Raw genomic sequence first — 19737 nt, forward strand, 5'->3', positions numbered from 1 at the left:
ACGTGAGGGGAGATACACTAGCACTTTTCTTTGTCACCCAAAGGAGATCCAGGATCTTTTCTCGGCCTTCCCAGAGTGTAGGACACAGAATAATGGGCTAAAGTTACAGGAAACCAGATTTCTACTGAACATCAGGGGAAACTTCCTAACTGTTAGAATGGTATGACAAAGAAACTAATTACTTAGGGAGGTGTTGGGCTCTCCAACACTGGAGGCTTTCAAGAGGCAGCTGGACAGCCACCTGTCAGATATGCTTTAAGTTGAATTCCTGCATTGAGTAGGGGGCTGGACTAGATGGCCTTATAGGCACTTTCCAACTCTACTATTCTATGAAGTCAGAGGGAAATGAACTGTAGAAAATTACAGATACAGTAGTGATAATTACATAATTAACTGTGTCATTCCCAAAACCGTTGATAACATAACAATGTTTAGCCAATTAATACACATAGTAATAAAAATTCTTTGTCTTAGTTCAATCTGCAGTTTAACCTCTTGATGAATTGTAATTCAGTTTCATGTTACAGTGTCTTTTGAACATTTCATGCTTCTGATGGAGTGGACTTGTAGTCCGTGGAAGCTTATGCCATAATAAATTCGTTAGCCTTTAAGGTGTCACAAGACCCTTTCTTGTCTTTGCTGCTACATGACTAACATGACTTTCCCTCTGGAAACTATTTATTGTATGATTGTTATCAAATCAATTCATGCATATTTATCATCTTATATGATAGGACTCAATCACGCAAGCAGATTTTTGCATCAAAATCGTGAAACAAGAATGCAGTAAAATACAAGGAGTTGAAAAGTTGGAACAGATGGAGAATACCAAAGATGTTCCTTGCCCAAGGCGTCACCAGATATAAAGCTAGCCTTTGATACATCAGACCATTATATTTATCTGCCACCAAAACACCTGGCCAGAAGGAACTGTAAGCATAGAGTGCCATCTTCACTTGCTCACTCTGTGGTCTGTCCGGTGTCCCAGCTAACAGGAAACACCTCACCTTTCACTATAAATCCCCAGAGTTTGCTCCTGCACTGTAATCTACACAGTTTGTCTCCTGGTGAGGACCAAGCTGTTGTCAACATGGCTTCTCTAGCTTCAAAACACTGCCTGCTTTGTTGAACTTCTTTTAACTACCCACCTACTCAGGTTGTTGCACTTGTCTCCTTCGTGGTCCTGATGCTCTTGCAACATAGGAACCTGCCCAGATCTGAAATGGGAGAGGGGATCAGATGTGCTGTTTCTGCATATCTGATCCATGCAGTGTAGATGACTGGGTTTTATTTCTTAAGAGATTTTGATACCACCCTTATCCCAAAGATGGTCACAGGGTAGTTGACAAAAGAAAGATAGTTTAAAAACATAATAAACAAAAACATTCTTTGGCCCCCAAACTGTGGAACAGTCTCCCCGATGAGGTGCGCCTGGCGCCGACGCTACTATCTTTTCGGTGCCAGGTGAAAACCTTTTGATACTCCCAGGCATATTAAAGTGTATTTTAACAGCATTTCTGTATTTTGGACGTTGTTTGGTTCTTTTGTTGTTTGTTTGTTTTGTTTCTTGATTTATTGTATTTATATATTGTGCTGGTTTTTATCTTTTTGTACACCGCCCAGAGAGCCTCCGGGCTTAGGGCGGTATATAAATTAAATTAAATAAATAAAATAAAAAATAAATAAAACATTTCTTATAAATTACACCAATTAGCATAATTAAAAACACCATAAAATGACTTAACCCATCAGTCACCAAAATGCCATCTGAAATAATACAGTCAGGGCAAAACACATCTGTGTATGGGGGGTGTTATTCTGAGATGCAGAGCCACCACCAAAAATGTTCCTCCATAGCCCCCATGTTATGCACCTCATTTAATGCAGGAACCACCAGGAGGGGTTGTTTTAGATCCACTAGTCTCCACCAGCCTAGACAATTATTGGGTACAGCAGCAGGACCAGTGTGAGCTGCCCAGCTGACTTTGTATGGTAAGCATTCTGGTAGAATCTGCCTCTTCTAGGATACTTCTGGTTGTGTGCTGTAGCTTTCTGGAGTTGCCCTAAAGCCCAGTGCACATGTACAGGCCAGTGATGTGGGAGCTGCTTCCTGAAACCTGTTACCACACTCTGGGGCCCTTTGGATGCAGGATTATCATGGAAGAGGAGGGAAGTTGTATGATTCCTATATCCAGAAAGTCTTGGAGCAATGTGGAAAGAGATCATGGGAAGCAACTTTCACATTTGTGTCAGGTAAGTGCTTGATTGGGCCTTAGCCTCAGCTGGAACGTGAGAGGGACAATCTTGAAGGGTCTTTAGTATCATTCCGCTTTCTCCATTTGTCTGGAATCAATTCATGTCCACCCTTAGAGTTTCTACTGGCCAAAAGGGATCTTTCAGAGCGTATGATACAACGAGCATGTTGAAAATCTGGCGTGACATTTCATATAAACAATGCCTGTGAATACTGGAACCCCCAATGACTTGTGCTTTCTAAATTAGGATGAATAACTAATGTCCAAAGCAGGGACTTGTGCATATTCTATATTTTGCAGGGAGATGTATGTCCCACTCCATAGGGAATGACTGCCCTTTGAACTTTATTTATTTTATTTATTATTTGATTGATATCTCGCCCTTCCACCCAGCAGGAGCCCAGGGCAGCACAACTCACTAATAACAACTCACTAAGGCTTTCTGTATTCAAGAAACATTAATGTGTAAAGGCTGTGTAATGAATATCTTAACAAATAAAACCAAGTTTTGGAAGAGACACAATTTGGCAAAAAAAAAAGTTCAGCACAATTGAATCTCTGACTCAGAAAAACCCTGCCAGTACATTCATGGTGTTGTGGAAGTGGTTAGTGAAACTAATCACATCAAAACTGAATACTAAACAAGAATGCGACAGGAATAAACAGGGCATGAATTGAGTTAGCAAACACTATGAAGCAAGTTTGAAGACTTCTAAAATTCAAACTTCAATATTTGTTTCTAGAAAGACAAGAATGGAAGCATTTTGGTATAGTATTTACCCCTCATTGACTTTTTTTAAAAAAAAAAGGCATGGTGAATTGCATCCAACTGTGCAGTTCTATATTCAGAAGTAAGTCCCATCAAGTTTATTTGTTTACTTATTTGTATACTCCACTTTTCACCCCATCTGGATCTCAAAGTGGCTTACAAATAAAAACATACAATATATTAAATTAAAAACATAAATTAAACATTAAAGGTCACATCCACACCATTCAGTTAAAGCACTCTTAAATCACTTTAAGAGTCATGGCTTTCCCCAAAGAATCCTGAGAGCTATAGTTTAAGGGCCTCCTAACAATTCCTAGCACCCTTAACAAACTACAGTTCCCAAGATTTTTTGGGAGAAGCCATGATTCTAAAAGTGATATAAGACTGCCTTAACTGTATGGTGTGGATGTGACCAGAGATTAAAACAGCAGGGAAGGTGGAGTGGAAGTTCCTCCTAGTTAAGTGTTCTAGGACTACAGACTAAAAGAGACTGATAGATGATCATTAATAACATTTTTAATTATAAGCATATATACTATATGCTTTCATTTTCTTATTATTTTCTTTTGTAATTACAAATAGGGTTTGTTGTTGTTATGTGCCTCCACGTCGACTACGACTTATGGTGACCCTATGAATCAGCGACCTCCAATAGCATCTGTCATGAACCAACCTGTTCAGATATTGTAAGTTCAGGTCTGTGGCTTCCTTTATGGAATCAATCCATCTCTTGTTTGGCCTTCCTCTTTTTCTACTCCCTGCTGTTTTTCTCAGCATTATTGTCTTTTCTACTGAATCGTGTCTTCTCATGATGTGTCCAAAGTATGATAACCTCAGTTTCATCATTTTAGTTTCTAGTGATAGTTCTGGTTTAATTTGTTCTAACACCCAATTATTTGTCTTTTTCACTGTCCATAGTATCTGCAAAGCTCTTCTCCATCACCACATTTCAAATGAGTTGATTTTTCTCTTATCCGCTTTTTTCACTGTCCAACTTTCACATCCATACATAGAGATCGGAAATACCATGTTCTGAATGATCCTGACTTTAGTGTTCAGTGATACATGTTTGCATTTGAGGATCTTTTCTAGTTCTCTCATAGTGGCCCTCCCCACTCCTAGCCTTCTTCTGATTTCTTGACTATTGTCTCCATTTTGGGTAATGACTGTGCCAAGGTATTGATAATCCTTGACAAGTTCAATGTCCTCATTGTCAACTGTAAAGTTACATAAATCTTCTGTTGTCATTACTTTAGTCTTTTCGACGTTCAGCTGTAGTCCTGCTTTTGTGCTTTCCTCTTGAACTTTCATCAGCATTCGTTTCAAATCATTACTAGTTTCTGCTATTAGTATGGTATCGTCTGTATATCTTAAATTATTGATATTTCTCCCTCCAATTTTCACATCTCCTTCACCTTGGTCCAATCCTGCTTTCCGTATGGTATGTTCTGCATATAGATTAAATAAATAGGGTGATAAAATACACTGACACCCTTTCCGATGGGGAACCAATCAGTTTCTCCATATTCTGGCCTTACAGTAGCCTCTTGTGCAGAGTACAGGCTGCGCATAAGGACAGTCAGATACTGTGGCACCCCCATTTCTTTTAAAGGATTCCATAGTTTTTCATGATCTGCACAGTCAAAGGCTTGCTGTAATTTATAAAGCACAGGGTGATTTTCTTCTGAAATTCCTTGGTCCGTTCCATTATCCTACGTATGTTTGCGATATGAACAAATAGGGTAGTGAAGTAAAAAATGGAGCATTAACTGTTTGAGAACATTTAAAAAATAAAATACTTAGGAAATCTAGAAATCATTTCTGGACTGTCACAAAAGTCCAAACAAGCATGTTGGTTTTATACAGCTGGAGAAATGGACTTACAAGGCTCCTTGTTTGACCTGTCTGCTATATAAGCATACAGCGTTTGCAATTTGGTGTTAAGGATACAAACTCAAACTTAGGCATTTGTCATTTGTTTCTTTGGTTATTTTCTAACCAGATTAGGAAGTAAGTGGTGGTGCTGGTTGTTTATTTCTAGATCAGCCTTTGCTGACCAAGGCTGCAATCCAGTACACACTTACCTGGGAGTAAGCCCCATTGAACCCAGTGGAGCTTACTTCTGAGTAGTCATTTATTGGATTGCAGCCTAATGCACTAATGAGATTTGATGTGAAAACAATTTAATAATTATTTGACTATCTTGGCAAAATAAATTTTTAGGATGGAGCTTTCTGGGCTCAATCAACTTAACATCACAAAATATGATTCCAGCCATACTGATTTTGCTCCAGCATCACAGGAAGTGATGCTGGAACAAATACTTAGGATCACACAGTAAGGTTCTAACAACAATCAATATTGCATTGTGGTTATGGCAGTGAAGCCTCGGAGGTTGATTGTCTGAGTTGGTATGATGGTTTAGGATTGGGGTGGCTAACCTATGGACCGCAACTTCCATCAGCCCCAGTTAGCATGGCCAGTGGGTCAGAAATAATGGGAATGATGCAGGTCACCATCAGGGAGAGGGCTTTTTCAATAGTGGCACCCTGGATATGGAATAGCCTTCCCAGGGAGGCTTGCTGGTGCCACCTTTGTGGTCTTTTTGGTGCCAAGTGAATAAATTTTGGTTCACTCAGGCCTTTGAAATAATTTAGGCAGTCTACGCTTCCATTTTTAAAATCTGTTTTTAATATTTGGAGCACAGCAAGTTCTGTTTTGTTGTATTTGTGTAGTTCCTACCCCTCTTTTAAATATTTTATATTTTAATTTGCATTTCAATTGTTTATATTTATTGTAAGGGGCTCAGCAAATATTACGCAATCGGACAGAATGCAAAGGTCATAAATAAAAGTTGTCTCCATCCATCTAATGCCTGTTAAGTAGCTAAAGGTGCTGCCAAAATGCCTCTCCTGTATGGTCAGGACCCATGCCCTACTGGTAGTGTGTGCAAACACCGCTCATGTGGGTCTCCATGTTTGTCCATGACCTCTCCCCTTGAATGTAAAACTGCTACTATGGCAACATATTTTATTTATTTATTTATTTTTAAAACTTATATAACGCCCGACTAGCAATAGCTCTCTGGGCGGTGAACATAGATACAGTAAAATACAATATAATACAAAAACATCAGTCTAAAATCAAATTTCACAATCTAAAAACAGCAAAGGCTAAAATCAAATTACAAACATTACAATCATTAACAAAAAATTAAAATGTCTCGGAGTAGAGAAAGGTTTTAACCTGGCGCCGAAAGGATGATAGTGTCGGCGCCAGACGAACCTCCTTGGGGAGACTATTCCATAGTTCGGGGGCCACCACTGAGAAGGCCCTTGATCTTGTCACTGCCCTCCGGGCCTCCCTATGAGTCGGGACCCGGAGGAGGGCCTTCGTAGCAGACCGTAGTGTACGAGCCGGTTCATAGCGGGAGAGGCGTTCCGACAGATATTGAGGTCCCGCGCCGTATAAGGCTTTATAGGTTAATACCAACACTTTGAATTTGGCCCGGAAGCGTATTGGAAGCCAGTGCAAGCGGGCCAAAACAGGTGTTATATGGTCAGACCGCTTCGTTCTTGTTAGCAGTCTGGCCGCCGCATTTTGCACCAGCTGTAGCTTCCGAACCGTCTTCAGAGGTAGCCCTACGTAGAGCGCATTACAGTAATCCAAACGTGAGGTTACCAGAGCATGTACTACTGATGTAAGATCCTCCTTACTCAGGGACGTAGCTGGGCTACCAATCGAAGTTGGTAGAACGCATTCCGTGCCACCGAGGCTACATGAGCCTCAAGTGACAGGGAAGAGTCTAGAACGACTCCCAGACTACGAACCTGTTCCTTTAGGGGGAGTGTAACCCCATCCAGGACAGGATATGTATCCACCATCTGATTGGAAAAACCATCCACCAACAGCATCTCAGTCTTATCAGGATTGAGTCTCAGTTTGTTAGTTCTCATCCAGTCCATTGTCGCGTCCAGGCAACGGTTCAGCACATTGACCGCCTCACCTGAGGAAGATGAAAAGGAGAAGTAGAGCTGCGTGTCATCAGCGTACTGGTGACAACGCACTCCAAAACTCCTGATGACCGCACCCAATGGCTTCATATAGATGTTAAAAAGCATGGGAGACAAAACCGAACCCTGCGGGACCCCACATTGGAGTACCCACGGTGTCGAGCAATGTTCCCCAAGCACTATCTTCTGGAGACGGCCTGCCAAGTAGGAGCGGAACCACTGCCACGCAGTGCCTCCAACTCCCAACTCCGCAAGCCTCTCCAGAAGGATACCATGGTCGATGGTATCAAAAGCCGCTGAGAGATCAAGGAGAATCAACAGAGTTACACTCCCTCTGTCTCTCTCCCGACATAGATCATCAAACAGGGCGACCAAGGCTGTCTCAGTGCCGAAACCAGGCCTGAAACCCGATTGAAATGGATCTAGATAATCGGTTTCATCCAATAGCGCCTGGAGCTGGTCAGCAACCACTCGTTCCAAGATCTTGCCGAGATATGGAACATTTGCCACTGGTCTGTAGCTGCTGAAATCCTCTGGGTCCAGGGAAGGCTTTTTCAGGAGAGGTCTCACTGCTGCCTCCTTCAGACAGCCAGGGACCACTCCCTCTCGCAAGGAGGCATTTATCACTTCCCTGGCCCAGCCAACTGTTCCCTCCTTGCCAGTTTTTATTAGCCAAGAGGGGCAAGGATCTAGTACCGAAGTGGTTGCACGTACCTGTCCAAGCACCTTGTCCACGTCCTCGAACTGAAGCAACTGAAACTCATCCAACAAAACATGATAAGACTGTGCACCATAAAACCAGACCATTCAGAAGCTACCACACTTTCTCAATAATATATGAAGCGAGTCTGAGAATCTGCCAGAAATGAGGCAAGGGCTATTCACTTATTTAGAATGAAAACGATGGAAGTACTGTGGCAGTAGGCCAAGTTTGAATTGTTGTTGTTAGAATTGATTACCCGCCCTTCATCCAAAGATCCCAGGGCAGGTTAGAACCATTTAAAACACATAATTTAAAACAGTTAAAAACAACCTAAACAGCAACACAGAAAATAGAAAGGGTCCTAAAAGTACACATCTCAGGTGTCAAAGGCCAGAGTAAAGAGTTGCGTCCTCAGCATTTGCTGGAAGTTGTACAATGAAGTTGTCACATGCACCTCGGTGGGGAGGGAGTTCCACAGCTTAGGGGCTGCCACAGAATGACCTCTCCTGCCCCCCCTCTCAAACTTCAGAGGGTGGTGGAACTACCAAAAGGCCCCCCTTTGTTGAATGAAGTTTAAAATTCACATTATCTTTTAACATGCTCTTAACTGTATAGTTTTTAAATTACTTTATTTCTTCCCACAAGCCTGCAAAACAGCAAGATAATAAATCTAAATGCAGTCATAAAAGCACAAGGATACAAGTTAGCTAGTGTAACAAAATGACTAAGAGTGTGAACTGTGAGCTCAAATAAAGGGATTTGAAACTAAAGCTTGGTTATGAATTCAGTAGGTAGCCTTAGGAAAGCCACAATCTTTTCCCCTCAAACCTCTCCCATAAATAAAAATGGAAATGGACTGCCTTCAAGTTGATCCCGACTTATGGCGACCCTATACATAGGGTTTTCATGGTAAGCGGAATTCAGAGGGGGTTTACCATTGCCTTCCTCTGAGGCTGAGAGGCAGTGACTGGCCCAAGGTCACCCAGTGAGCTTCATGGCTGTGTGGGGATTCGAACCCTGGTCTCCCAGGTTGTAGTCCAACACCTTAACCACCAGCTGTCTTCCCATAAATAAACAGAGATAAAAATATTGACCTGCTTACTTAGAATTATAGAGTTGGAAGGGGACTCAACCACCACCTAGTTCAACCCCTGCAGGAAATATGCTGCTTAAAAACCTGTAACAAAGGAGAGGCCAATACACTCTCAGGCAGCCTATTCCATGTTGAACAGTTTGTGCCAAGAGGAAATCCTTCTTGATGTTTTGTTGAAATCCCCTTATCACTTCAACTCCAAGGTTCGTCCTGTTTTCTGGAGCAACAGAAAACACTTTTCCCCCTTATCAGACAGGTGCCATTGTGTTGTGTACAAATAAATTATTGAAATAATGTGTGAGTGCCAGTGAGGACTGTAGAGGAAAATGCTAAATTCACTCTTACACATTTTTTCTATCAACATCTGGTGTTCAGTTATGCCATACAAATTTAATTAATTGATTGATTGATTGATGTATATCCCACCCTTCCTTCCAGTAGAAACCCAGGGCGACAACCACTAAAAACACTCTAAAACATCTTAAAAACAGACTTCAAAACATCTTAAAAACAAAAGACTTTAAAACATATTAAAACAAAACATCTTTAAAAAAAAAGCTTTAAGAACTTCTTAAAAAGTGAGTCCAACCCAGACACAGACTGGGATAAGGTCTTTGCTTAAAAAGCTTGTTGAAAGAGGAAGATCTTCAGTTGACGCCAAAACAATAACACAGATGGCACCTGTCTAATATTTAAGGGGAGGGATAATATGTATTGTGTATTTATTTGTGAAGTTATTGCCTCAATCTGTTTTTATTTTGTTTCAGCCTTGGACTCATGGTGTTTCTTTGGGTTCTGACAGCTGGTAAGTTTCGACTACATTGTTAGTTATACTCAAACATAAATAAACCTTTTAATGTGGTGATAATGAGGATGACCAATCTGGCTTCCTGAAACTTGAGCCCATTATTCCGTGTCCTGCAATCTGGGATGACCGAGAAGAGATCCCGGCCCTCCTCTATGTGACAACCTTTCATGTACTTGAAGGGTGCTATCATATCTCCTCTCAGTCTTCTCTTCTCCAGGCTAAACATGCCCAGTTCTTTCAGTCTCTCCTGATAGGGCTTTATTTCCAGTCCCCTGATCTTCCTTGTTGCCCTCCTCTGAACCTGTTCCAGTTTGTCTGCATCCTTCTTGAAGTGCGGTGACCAGAACTGGACGCAGTATTCAAGATGAGGCCTAACCAGTGCTGAATTGAGGGGAACTAATACTTCATGCGATTTGGAAACTATAGTTCTGTTAATGTAGCCTAATATAGCATTTGCCCTTTTTGCAGCCACATCACACTGTTGGCTCATATTCAGCTTGTGATCAACGACAATTCCAAGATCCTTCTCGGATATCGTATTGCTGAGCCAAGTATCCCCCATTTTATAACTGTGCATCTGGTTTCTTTTCCTAAGTGTAGAACTTTGCATATATCCCTGTTCAATTTCATTCTGTTGTTTTCAGCCCAGTTGTATTGTTGGACTCCAAGTCCAATCAGCCAACATCATCAGTGTTCCGGGATTATGGGGATTGTAGTGCAACAACATCTGGAGGGCCACAGTTTTCTCATCCCTGCTTTCAAAAAAGGATGTCTATAAATCAATGGAGGATGTCTGTAAATGGATATTGACCATGCTAATGCAGTGGAACCTCTGCATTTAGAGGCAGTGTACCTCAAGTAACTGTGGATGAGATAAGTGGCTTTTGCCTTTGTAGTCCAGTTCCCAAGTAGGGATAATTGGTTAATTGCCTGATTTAAATTGGGTCATATTCCCTGTAAAGGAGAAGGTTTGTGGATTACTGATGCTCCTGGATCCATTTGTTGCAGAGTAGCAAAATTAGATATTTGAGCGTCTGAGTGAGCTTTGTGTATTTGGATCTTTGCTAAAGATTACACCTTCCCTGGATTTAGTCAGACAGAGACTTTAAGCTTTAAAATAAGAAATAACTACTTTATTCTGGAAGTACATAGTTGATAGGAAACAGTTCTACATCTAGAGTTCTATCTAGCTAAGTTGGAGATGCAAACACTAAGCCTAGTGTTTGTCCTCATGCTTGGAGGAGAGGGAGAGACAAAAGATGTCTGCTCTCTCTCTCAGGAGAAAGAAGAAGAAGGAAGGAGACCAGAAGATGTGATCCACATCCTAAGCATATCAGTCTAGCAGGAAGGGAGGGTCAGCAGGAGATCAAAGGATAGGTATTAGCCTAGCAATCAGGAGGTATCCTCTCTAGCTACCCTTTTTAACCCCATGCAGCCTCATTCCATGAGTTCTAGTTGAACCACATATTCCAACACCATTTTTGTCACTAGAGGCCCAGATGACCATAGTGGCTAGGAGTGTCTTTAACCAGCTCATAACACATTTCCACCCATAAATAAAGATAATAAAAACTGTTGTGAAGTCTGGTCAATTTTTCTTTAATTATATTAGACATTTCTATCTGTACCATATTCCAGCTGACCCATCCTTTTATCTTTTAAGCGTGTATGAAATGCTGAGACTATCCCTTTACCTTCCCCTATCCAGCATAGCCCTCACTGCTGAATGAATTGCACTGCTTGCCAATTAGCTACTGGGCTCAGTTCAAGGTGTACTGGTGTACAAAACCATTGTACAGCTCAGGATCACAATACCCTAGAGATCATCTCACCCATTATACCCCTAATTGATCGTTGCACTCAGCAGGAGAGGGCCTCCTACAGATACTATCTCATCAGGACGTTCATTCTGTACAAAGTAGGAATGAGACTTATAGTGTGGTGGCACCTATCCTTTTGGAACTCCCTCCCTTTACATAAATATCAGACAGGTGCCATCTCTATTATATTTTTGGTGCCCGCTGAAGACTTTCCTCTTTCAACAAGCCTTTTAATTGAAGACTTTTATCCCGGTCTTTATCTGTATTGATCAGAGATTGTATTTATATGCTTTTATTGAGATGTTTCATGAAATACTGTTCATAAATTAATTAATCTGCTTTGAGCCTAACACAGAGCCAATGTGAAGCCTTCCAGATGTTGTTGAATTCCAGCTCTCATCAAGCCCAGTCAGCATTGCCAATGGTCAGGGATAATGGGAGCTGTAGTCAAGCAACATCTGAAGGACACCTTGTTAGTTACCTTATTCCAGAGGCATTTGGCTGACTGCTGTTGAAAATGGAATTTGGATGATGTACTTCAGCCTGAACCAGCAAAGCACTTTGATCTGACCCAGTAGGATCTTTGCTATGGTCTTAAGACTATTTTGAGCAATGCACGCACCATCTTGTGTACATACCTAGCTGTGCTCAGAGAGGGAGAAGCTGTACTAAAACGTTCGTTTGGTGGCTGGAGATAAGTGAAAGTGTCATTTTTATAATTTAAATTCAGTATTTTGTAAATACTTTATGCTATTTTATTTTATAAAGTTGTTTACTCTCTCTGAACCTCTGGATAAGATTGGTTATAAATCTATATTTCTGCTCTCTCCTCAGGGGTAGGGATTTATCATTACATTTGGTCCAGTTTCCCCATTGTAATTAAAAAGTTGGAAACATTAACATGTAACAGTTTTTTTCAGTGGGAATGAGAAGAGATATAGCTACTGTAAAACTGGATTATATGGAGGCATTCTTGAAAAGTGCATGTTACAATGTGTGTATTTTTTAAGTTCACCATTTTGTCTTTATAGCTATTGAAACAGAAGTCATTGGCTTAATAGGAAATGCTGTTGAACTGAGATGCCGTTATCCTGGCAAAGAAGAATTCATCTCAGATGATTTCCGAGTAATATGGCAAGAACAAGGAAAAGCCTGCTTCATAGATGCCTATCGTCCTGATCAAAATATGACTGTTTATCGTGCAAAAAACCAGTGCGAAGACTACAAAGAGAGGACTAAGTTTAATGAGCAATTGGAGCAGGGCGACTTTACTCTGCAGCTGTTACAGATCAGTCCCAAAGATGAGTTCACATATGACTGTATGGTACAGAAGAAGAACAAACATGGAGCATTTGAAGTGTATTATAAAGAAAGCAAAACCCTCAAAGTGGCAGGTAAAGCAAATGTTTATAAACTATCAGTGATGTGGGTGGATGGTCTCTTGTCTGTTATTTTGCCAAACTTTGTTGATGCCAGAGAACGGCACAGAAAAAATACATGCTGAAAAGTGTGCATGTTTGAGTTACACAGGACTCTTTAGGTGAGCAGTGATGGTCTAAATGACAAAATTGTACTTAAGCAGTAAGGAACAATCCAATCCCTTGCCACGTCCTTCCCTTCCTCCGCCTGCATGTCACTTCCTAAGCAAGAGTCATAAGAACATAGGCAGTTGCCTTATACTGAGTCAGACCATTGGTCCATCTAGCTTAGTACTGTCTTCACTGATTGGCAGTGGCTCTCTAGATTCTGTCCCAGCCCTGCCCTTGAAATGCAAAAGATTGAACCTGGGTCCTTCTGCATGCAAAGCAGATGTTGTACCACTGAGCTACGGCCCTTCCCCTACCACCAACCTGTCCATTCTGTCAGTAGCCCTCCTTTTCATGGAGAGCTACTCTCACAGGAGAGCAGACCTTCTGGTCAGTGCATGGACTGAATTAGACCAATAGAAATTATTTCCACATACTTTTTTTGGCAGTGAGTTTCATATTTGCTTCATACTGAACTGACATGTTTTAAACCTGCTTTGGTTTTGTGAAAGTTGGCCTTCAAATGAACCACAACAATAAGAAACTGAATTCACACAGACAACCTCAAGTATGCATTTTAGAGACTTGATGTGTTGTGCACGTTGTCTTTCACTAAATTTCACTCCTGAGTTTTGGAGCACTGGAAGAAATGAGGACTATGTTGGAAGCTGGGTATGGGAGAATGCAGTCTTTAATGCTATATAATCTGAACCTTTCCATCTTGCTGGATTTGCAATGTAGGACTATGGAACTGCAGTGGAAATGAGTACATCCCTGCAAGCCACACAGGACTTAGGCTAATGCTGTGCTGATTATGAGCTGACCTTTTTCTGGCAGACCTTGGAAATAATGGGGCTTGGGCTAGCATGAGTGGTGAACTCAGATGGGAAAGGGGCTTAGCTTAGTGGTAGAGTACGTGCCTCGCATACAGAAATTCCAAAGCCCTGATAACTTTAACTAAAAGGAACAGGTATCTGGTGATGATGAAGATCTGTTCCTGAGCCCTTGCAGAACTACTGCTAGTCATAGTTAACCATATTGAGCTAGACGCAGGTGCAGGGAGGAAAACATCTTTCCCCGCACACTCCATTTGTTGTAGTGTACTAGCTAGTTTGCCATTTTGACTGTTTGCAATTGGGGAGATGGGAGTGGCTAGATGTGGAGTAGAGTCTTATCCCATCAGTGGAACAGATTCTGGGAGAGACAGCATAAGTACTGCCTCTATCAGGGGCGATTGGGCACTCTACGTGAGGGTCATTAGTATGCTGATAACAGCCAGCTCTGTCCATTACATCTGAATCAGCATAGGTAGTGGTGCTTGAACTTTGCACGGTGGTGGTAATGGGCTGGATGTACCAACAAATGGAAACTAAATCCAGCCAAGAGAGGAGGTACTGTTGTGCTGCCAGTTTCAAGTCTGGGAAGTAGGGAGATGGCCAGTTCTGGACAGGACTGCACTGCCCTTGAAGAAACAGGTGCATAGCTTGCCAGAGGGTGTGGGGGCTTGATCCACATATGTTGTTTGAGGCCTTGGTGGCTTTTAGTGTCTGTTTCAAATACAGTTGATTCGCCAGCTATGGCCCATCCAGGATGCTGATAGCTTGGTTACAGTGCACCATACACTGGTAACTTTCAGATTGGACTATTGCCATGTACTTTGTGTGGGGCTGAAGACAGTTTGGAAGCTGCAACTAGTACAAAATGCAGTAGCTAGGCTGCTGGTTACTGTTTCTGGCCAGATGCACAGTATGCCAGTCTGAAAGATCTGTACTGATTGTCTATTTGCTATTGAGCCCAATTTAAGATATTAATACTGTATAAAGTCCTAAATGACTTGAGCCCCCAAATATCTGAAGTAGTGCCTCCTCTCCAATCAAGATCAGAGGCAGGCCCTGTTGCCATGCCATTACCCTCTGTGGTTCAAGGGGCAGTGACACATGAGGGTCTTGCCTGTGGAGGACCCCAGATTGTGGAATGACCTCCCCTCTGAGGTCACCTTGCACAATCTACATTTTTCAACAATTGGTCAAGACACACCTTTTTACGCAGTTGAATGTAATTCCTGCAATGTTCTGTGTTGCTGTTTCAATAACTTCTAATTTGCTCATTTTGTGGCTTCATTTTATTATTTTAATGTAAATTGTACCTGTTTTAACTGATATTTTTGTAACCCACCCTGGGACCATTTGGTGAAGGGTGAGCTATAAGTACAAATAAATAAAAGATGGACTTAGAGCCTGACTCAGTCTAAGGCAGCTTACTGTGTTCATTTACTCCAAGAGTCCATTTTTTGGAGGGTGCTGCTTACTGCATTTCTGGTTCATCAGTAAGACACCAAATAGGTAGTACGAGTTACTTCTGCACAAACAGGACCCAGTGTGTGTCTTGGCATAATCTGACACCAGGGCAAGGAACTGAAATTGCTTCTCTCAGTTTTTTATACTGACAACACCACCAAAAGTGACAGATCAGACTGTAAAAACGTTGTAAAAAATATATCGCTCTTACTTTGTTTCCAGCAAATTACAGCAAACCAGTGCTAACAGGTCCTGTGCATTCTGGAGAAGAAATGACATTTACTTGCAATTCTAGCCACGGATACCCACAACAAAAGGTTTACTGGATAAATCAAACTGACAGTAGCCTCTTGAATGCAACGGAACAGTTCACTAGAGAGACTGATGGGATGTACAGCGTTTTCAGTACGTTAACAGTTAAAACAGCTTCTGATATAAAGTTAGGATGCATAATTGAAAATGAGCGGCTGCACCAAAATCTAACTACCACCAGTAAGTTGATGGTTTCTATTTTACCTGTTATCAGCTATTAACCATGTGCAGTATGATTAATAATGAAGGACAAATGTGTTAAATATGTTTTTTATTTTAAAAAAAAACATACAATGTAATTCATGTCCAGAAATGCTAAAACCCTAAAATCTTGGCTTTCTGAAAATGTGTTAGCTAGAATGAGCGTCTTGGACTGTTAGATAACACATAGAAAAGTTTCAAATATAAATCTGGTTTCAGTAAGGAATCATATGGGTCACATAACATGCTACTTGAATCCTGAAGCCAAGTTACTTGAAATCAGAATGTGACATTCAGCCCACCTATCCCCTGCTGCCTTTTGGCTTTTGCAGCCTGCCCCAAATGCCATGTCACAGTGCTGCTGTGCTGTACGTATTTATCCTTGACTGTCCTTGTTTGTGACAAGATCGCCCAGTGGCAGATATTACTTTGTTGGGCAAGAGGATGGTGGCTGGCTATCTAGAGACATTCCTGAATGAAACAGATTGTCTAAATTCATTTCAGTCTGGCTTTATTCCTGAGTACAGTACTGAAACAGTCTTGGTATCAGTTGGGAGTGATTCCCCTTGACCTTTTCCTGGTGATCAGTATATCCTCTGCAAGAGATTCTATGGGATAAGAGTGGGAAGCGCTGTATTGGTTCCACTTCTACCTGCAGGGGCGCTACATAGAGTAGCATTGCGGGACTTCTGTTGGTCCCATGGTAGCTGTGTGGTGGGGTGCCACAAGGTTCTACCTCATCTCCCATGTTGTTTAATATCTGTATGAAATGGCTGGGAGAAGTCATCCAGGGTTTTGGAGCTCAGTTGACAATATGTCATTGCATCTGAATCAATGTCAGACCAATGTCTGGAGGCAATGATGGACTGGATGTGGGACAAATAAACTGAGGCTAAGATGGAGATGCTGTGGGTAGGTGGTTTTTGTGTTTGAGAATTGGGACAGCCTGCTCTGGATGGCATAGTGCTCCCCCTGAGGGAACAGGTGTGTAGACTGGAGGTGCTTCTTTATCCCAAGCTGCCACTTGAGGCCTAGGTGGCCTCAGTGGCAAGGAGTGCCTCTGCCCAGCTATGGCTGGTTCACCAGTTAATAAGCACCCAGTTGGACTATTGCAATGTGTTCAACGTGAGCCTTTTGTTCTATTGTTCTGGCCTCTGGTGTGGGGCTGGAGTCGACTTTAATAGTCCGAGTATGACTATCTGCTGCATTGTGTTTTATTGTCATTTTTAATTATTGCTTTATGCTGACTGCTTTTTTATATTTGTTGTTGGCCACTCTGGGCTCCTACAGGAGGAAGGGTAGGATATACAAACAAATCATCATAATTCCTATTGCACTAATAGTTGTTTAAACTGGAAGCTTTAGTGTGGGAAAGAGAAGACCAGAGTGTACTGGGAGTGGGACAGTCTGCTTGTAGACGTCTCCTTCATTCAGTGGCTAGAACAAAGAATAAGCCAATAGTGGGAAACGTCACTGAATCTTTACTCCCACTCTCCAAGCCTGTTGAAAGATTCATTATCTGCTCCCTATGATTCAGGCCTTGTATGGGCCTTAAAGGGAAGGGAGCGCTGTGCAAGATTTGGGGGATGAGAGTTGGCCAGCAGAGTGCAGAAAATCATCAGAAAAGCAGCAGTAGAAAGTACACACTGGAAAATGTTGTTTATGGCCTAACTCCGTAGGCCTACAAAGAGTTCACATTTTATCTATTTATTTTATTTATAGCCCACCCTCCTCCCAATAGGAGCCCAGGGCAGCAAACAAAAGCACTAAAAACACTTTAAAACATCATAAAAACAGAGTTTAAAATACATTAAATAAAACATATTTAAAAACATTTTTTAAAAGCTTTAAAAACATCTTTTTTAAAAAAAGGTTTAAAAACATATTAAAAAGCAATTCCAACACAGATGCAGACTGGAATAAGTCTCGACTTAAAGAGGAAAGTCTTCAGTAGGCACTGAAAAAATAAGAGATGGCGCCTGTCTAATATTTAAGGGGAAGGAATTCCACAGGGTAGGTGTCACTACACTAAAGGTCCGTTTCTTATGTTGTGCAGAACGCACCTCCTGATAAGATGGTATCCACAGGAGGCCCTCACCTACAGAGCACAGTGTTCGACTGGGTTTATAAGGGGTAAGATGGTCTTTCAGGTATCCTGGTCCCAAGCTGTATAGGGCTTTGTACACCAAAACCAGCACTTTGAACTTAGCTGAGCAGCTAATAGGTAGCCAGTGCAATTCTCTCAGCAGCTGGGTGACATGTTGGCGATACCCTTCCCCAGTGAGCAGTCCCACAGCTGCCTTTTGCACCAGCTGCAGCTTCTGAACCAACCTCAAGGGTAGCCCCACATAGAGCGCATTACAGTTATTGCCTTTCCTAAAACAGTAGTACCTTCCTTTAAACTCTGCTGCCTGGAGAGTCAGTTTTAAAACACGGATGTTTTGAAGTCTGCTGTCTGGCTGTCCTTGAGGAAAATGGGGTTGGAGGGAAGGCCACAACTTTGCTGGGTGTGTGTGTAACTTCTTGACTTACAAATGCTTAAGGAAAACCTCTGAATTATGACCAAAGTTTCAAAGTAAAATTGAATTATCAAGCATTTGTAAGCATAAAAATCCTAAGTGGTGCAATTTGTGTTGTCTGCAGACCAATTCTGTCTAAGCCTTGTTTTTAACAGGGTTTTTTTTACTCTCCCCCCTCCCCCTCCGACATTGTTCCTATTTAGTTGACATAAGCAGCCGTACTACAGACAGCCCTCAAATGGATTTCAACCAACAAAATGGAAAAGCTACACTTCTGGGTTCTGTTACAGCTGTCATCATAGTAATTCTTGTAATTCTTCTTATCATCCTCTACACGTGGTGGAGGAGAAAGAAGCCTTCTCTTCAAAATACATATTCTGGTAAGTTAACAGTATACCCAATTTAATAAGCCTAAACAGGAATAGAGAGCAATGATCCATCCATCCCAAAGCTGCCAGAATTGTTAGCCTGGTGTTTCTGAGACAGTGATATAGCTGATATATATCCTCAGGAGAGGCCCTTCTCTCAGTCCCAACACCTTCGCAAGCGCGATTGGTGGGGTCGCAAGATAGGGCCTTCTCGGTGGCTGCCCCCAGGTTCTGGAACTCTCTTCCTAGGGAAGCACGAATGGCCCCTTCCTTGCTATCCTTCCTTCGGCAGGCAAAGACTTTTTTATTCCAACAGGCTTTTGGACTAGAAGATGTTTAAGATAGGGCCTCATAAGGTCTGTTGTATTGTTCTATGGTCCTATTCTTAATGTTTTAAATTGTCTTAGTATCTTAAGTGTATGTTTCATGGTTTTAATGTCACGAATAGTTTAATTCTATTTTAATTGTATATTTTTGTATGTTTTTTTTACCTATGTGTAGTTTTTATTTGTAAGCCGCCCTGAGTTCCAGTTTTGGGGAAAGGGCGGGGTAAAAATAAAGATTCATTCATTCATTCATTCATATTTCATGCAGACAACCCAAATAGCTTGCCTTAGGTGCAATATATGTGTCCACCCTAGGGTGCTGCCTGGGTAATCTCTTTGGCTGCTTACACTTCAGCCTTTTCCAATGATTGCAAGCCAATAAGATTTGCCATTTCATGTATATACCAGGATCAGCAGGGCTGAAGTAACCCTACTGTTAAAACATGTCACTGGGAGAGTTTGTAGCATTCTGTCCTCAATAAGAGGAAGACACTAGTGCTGGGATTAGATATTGCTCTGGGGCCATAAGGCAGTCTCTAGCCTCTAAATTTTGTTTCTGGAAGAGCAGGAGACTCTCCCCTCAACCCCTGGATTTCTTCTGTTGGTCAGAGGCAGACTGCTCAGGACTTTCATCGTTTTGAGAGTCTGTAGGGACAGATGGACTAGTAAAAACAGAGTAACCCCCCCCTCCTCATTATTATTATGCTTGTAAAAAACGTGAGAG

The 19737-nt window shown here is 41.7% G+C and overlaps 1 protein-coding gene across 6 annotated transcripts in view; it reads left to right on the forward strand.

The window, feature by feature from the left end:
• The window catches only part of ICOSLG (inducible T cell costimulator ligand), a 30069-nt gene that overhangs the window by 3664 nt on the left and 6668 nt on the right, over positions 1-19737 (forward strand). Inside the window, exons 2-7 of one of the 6 annotated variants that reach the window (XM_061627509.1) lie at positions 735-932; positions 3610-3713; positions 9604-9641; positions 12496-12858; positions 15510-15779; positions 18523-18699. In XM_061627509.1, the coding sequence (XP_061483493.1) occupies positions 3661-3713; positions 9604-9641; positions 12496-12858; positions 15510-15779; positions 18523-18699 (901 nt within the window). In that variant the 5' untranslated portion in view covers positions 735-932; positions 3610-3660. Of the gene's footprint in view, positions 1-734; positions 933-1970; positions 2254-3609; positions 3714-9603; positions 9642-12495; positions 12859-15509; positions 15780-18522; positions 18700-19737 lie in introns of those variants that run through there. The other 5 variants (XM_061627508.1, XM_061627514.1, XM_061627511.1 and 2 more) reach the window with 5 other exon arrangements.

This window comes from Rhineura floridana, chromosome 5 (assembly GCF_030035675.1).
Source record: "Rhineura floridana isolate rRhiFlo1 chromosome 5, rRhiFlo1.hap2, whole genome shotgun sequence".
Classification (NCBI taxonomy): Eukaryota; Metazoa; Chordata; class Lepidosauria; order Squamata; family Rhineuridae; genus Rhineura; species Rhineura floridana.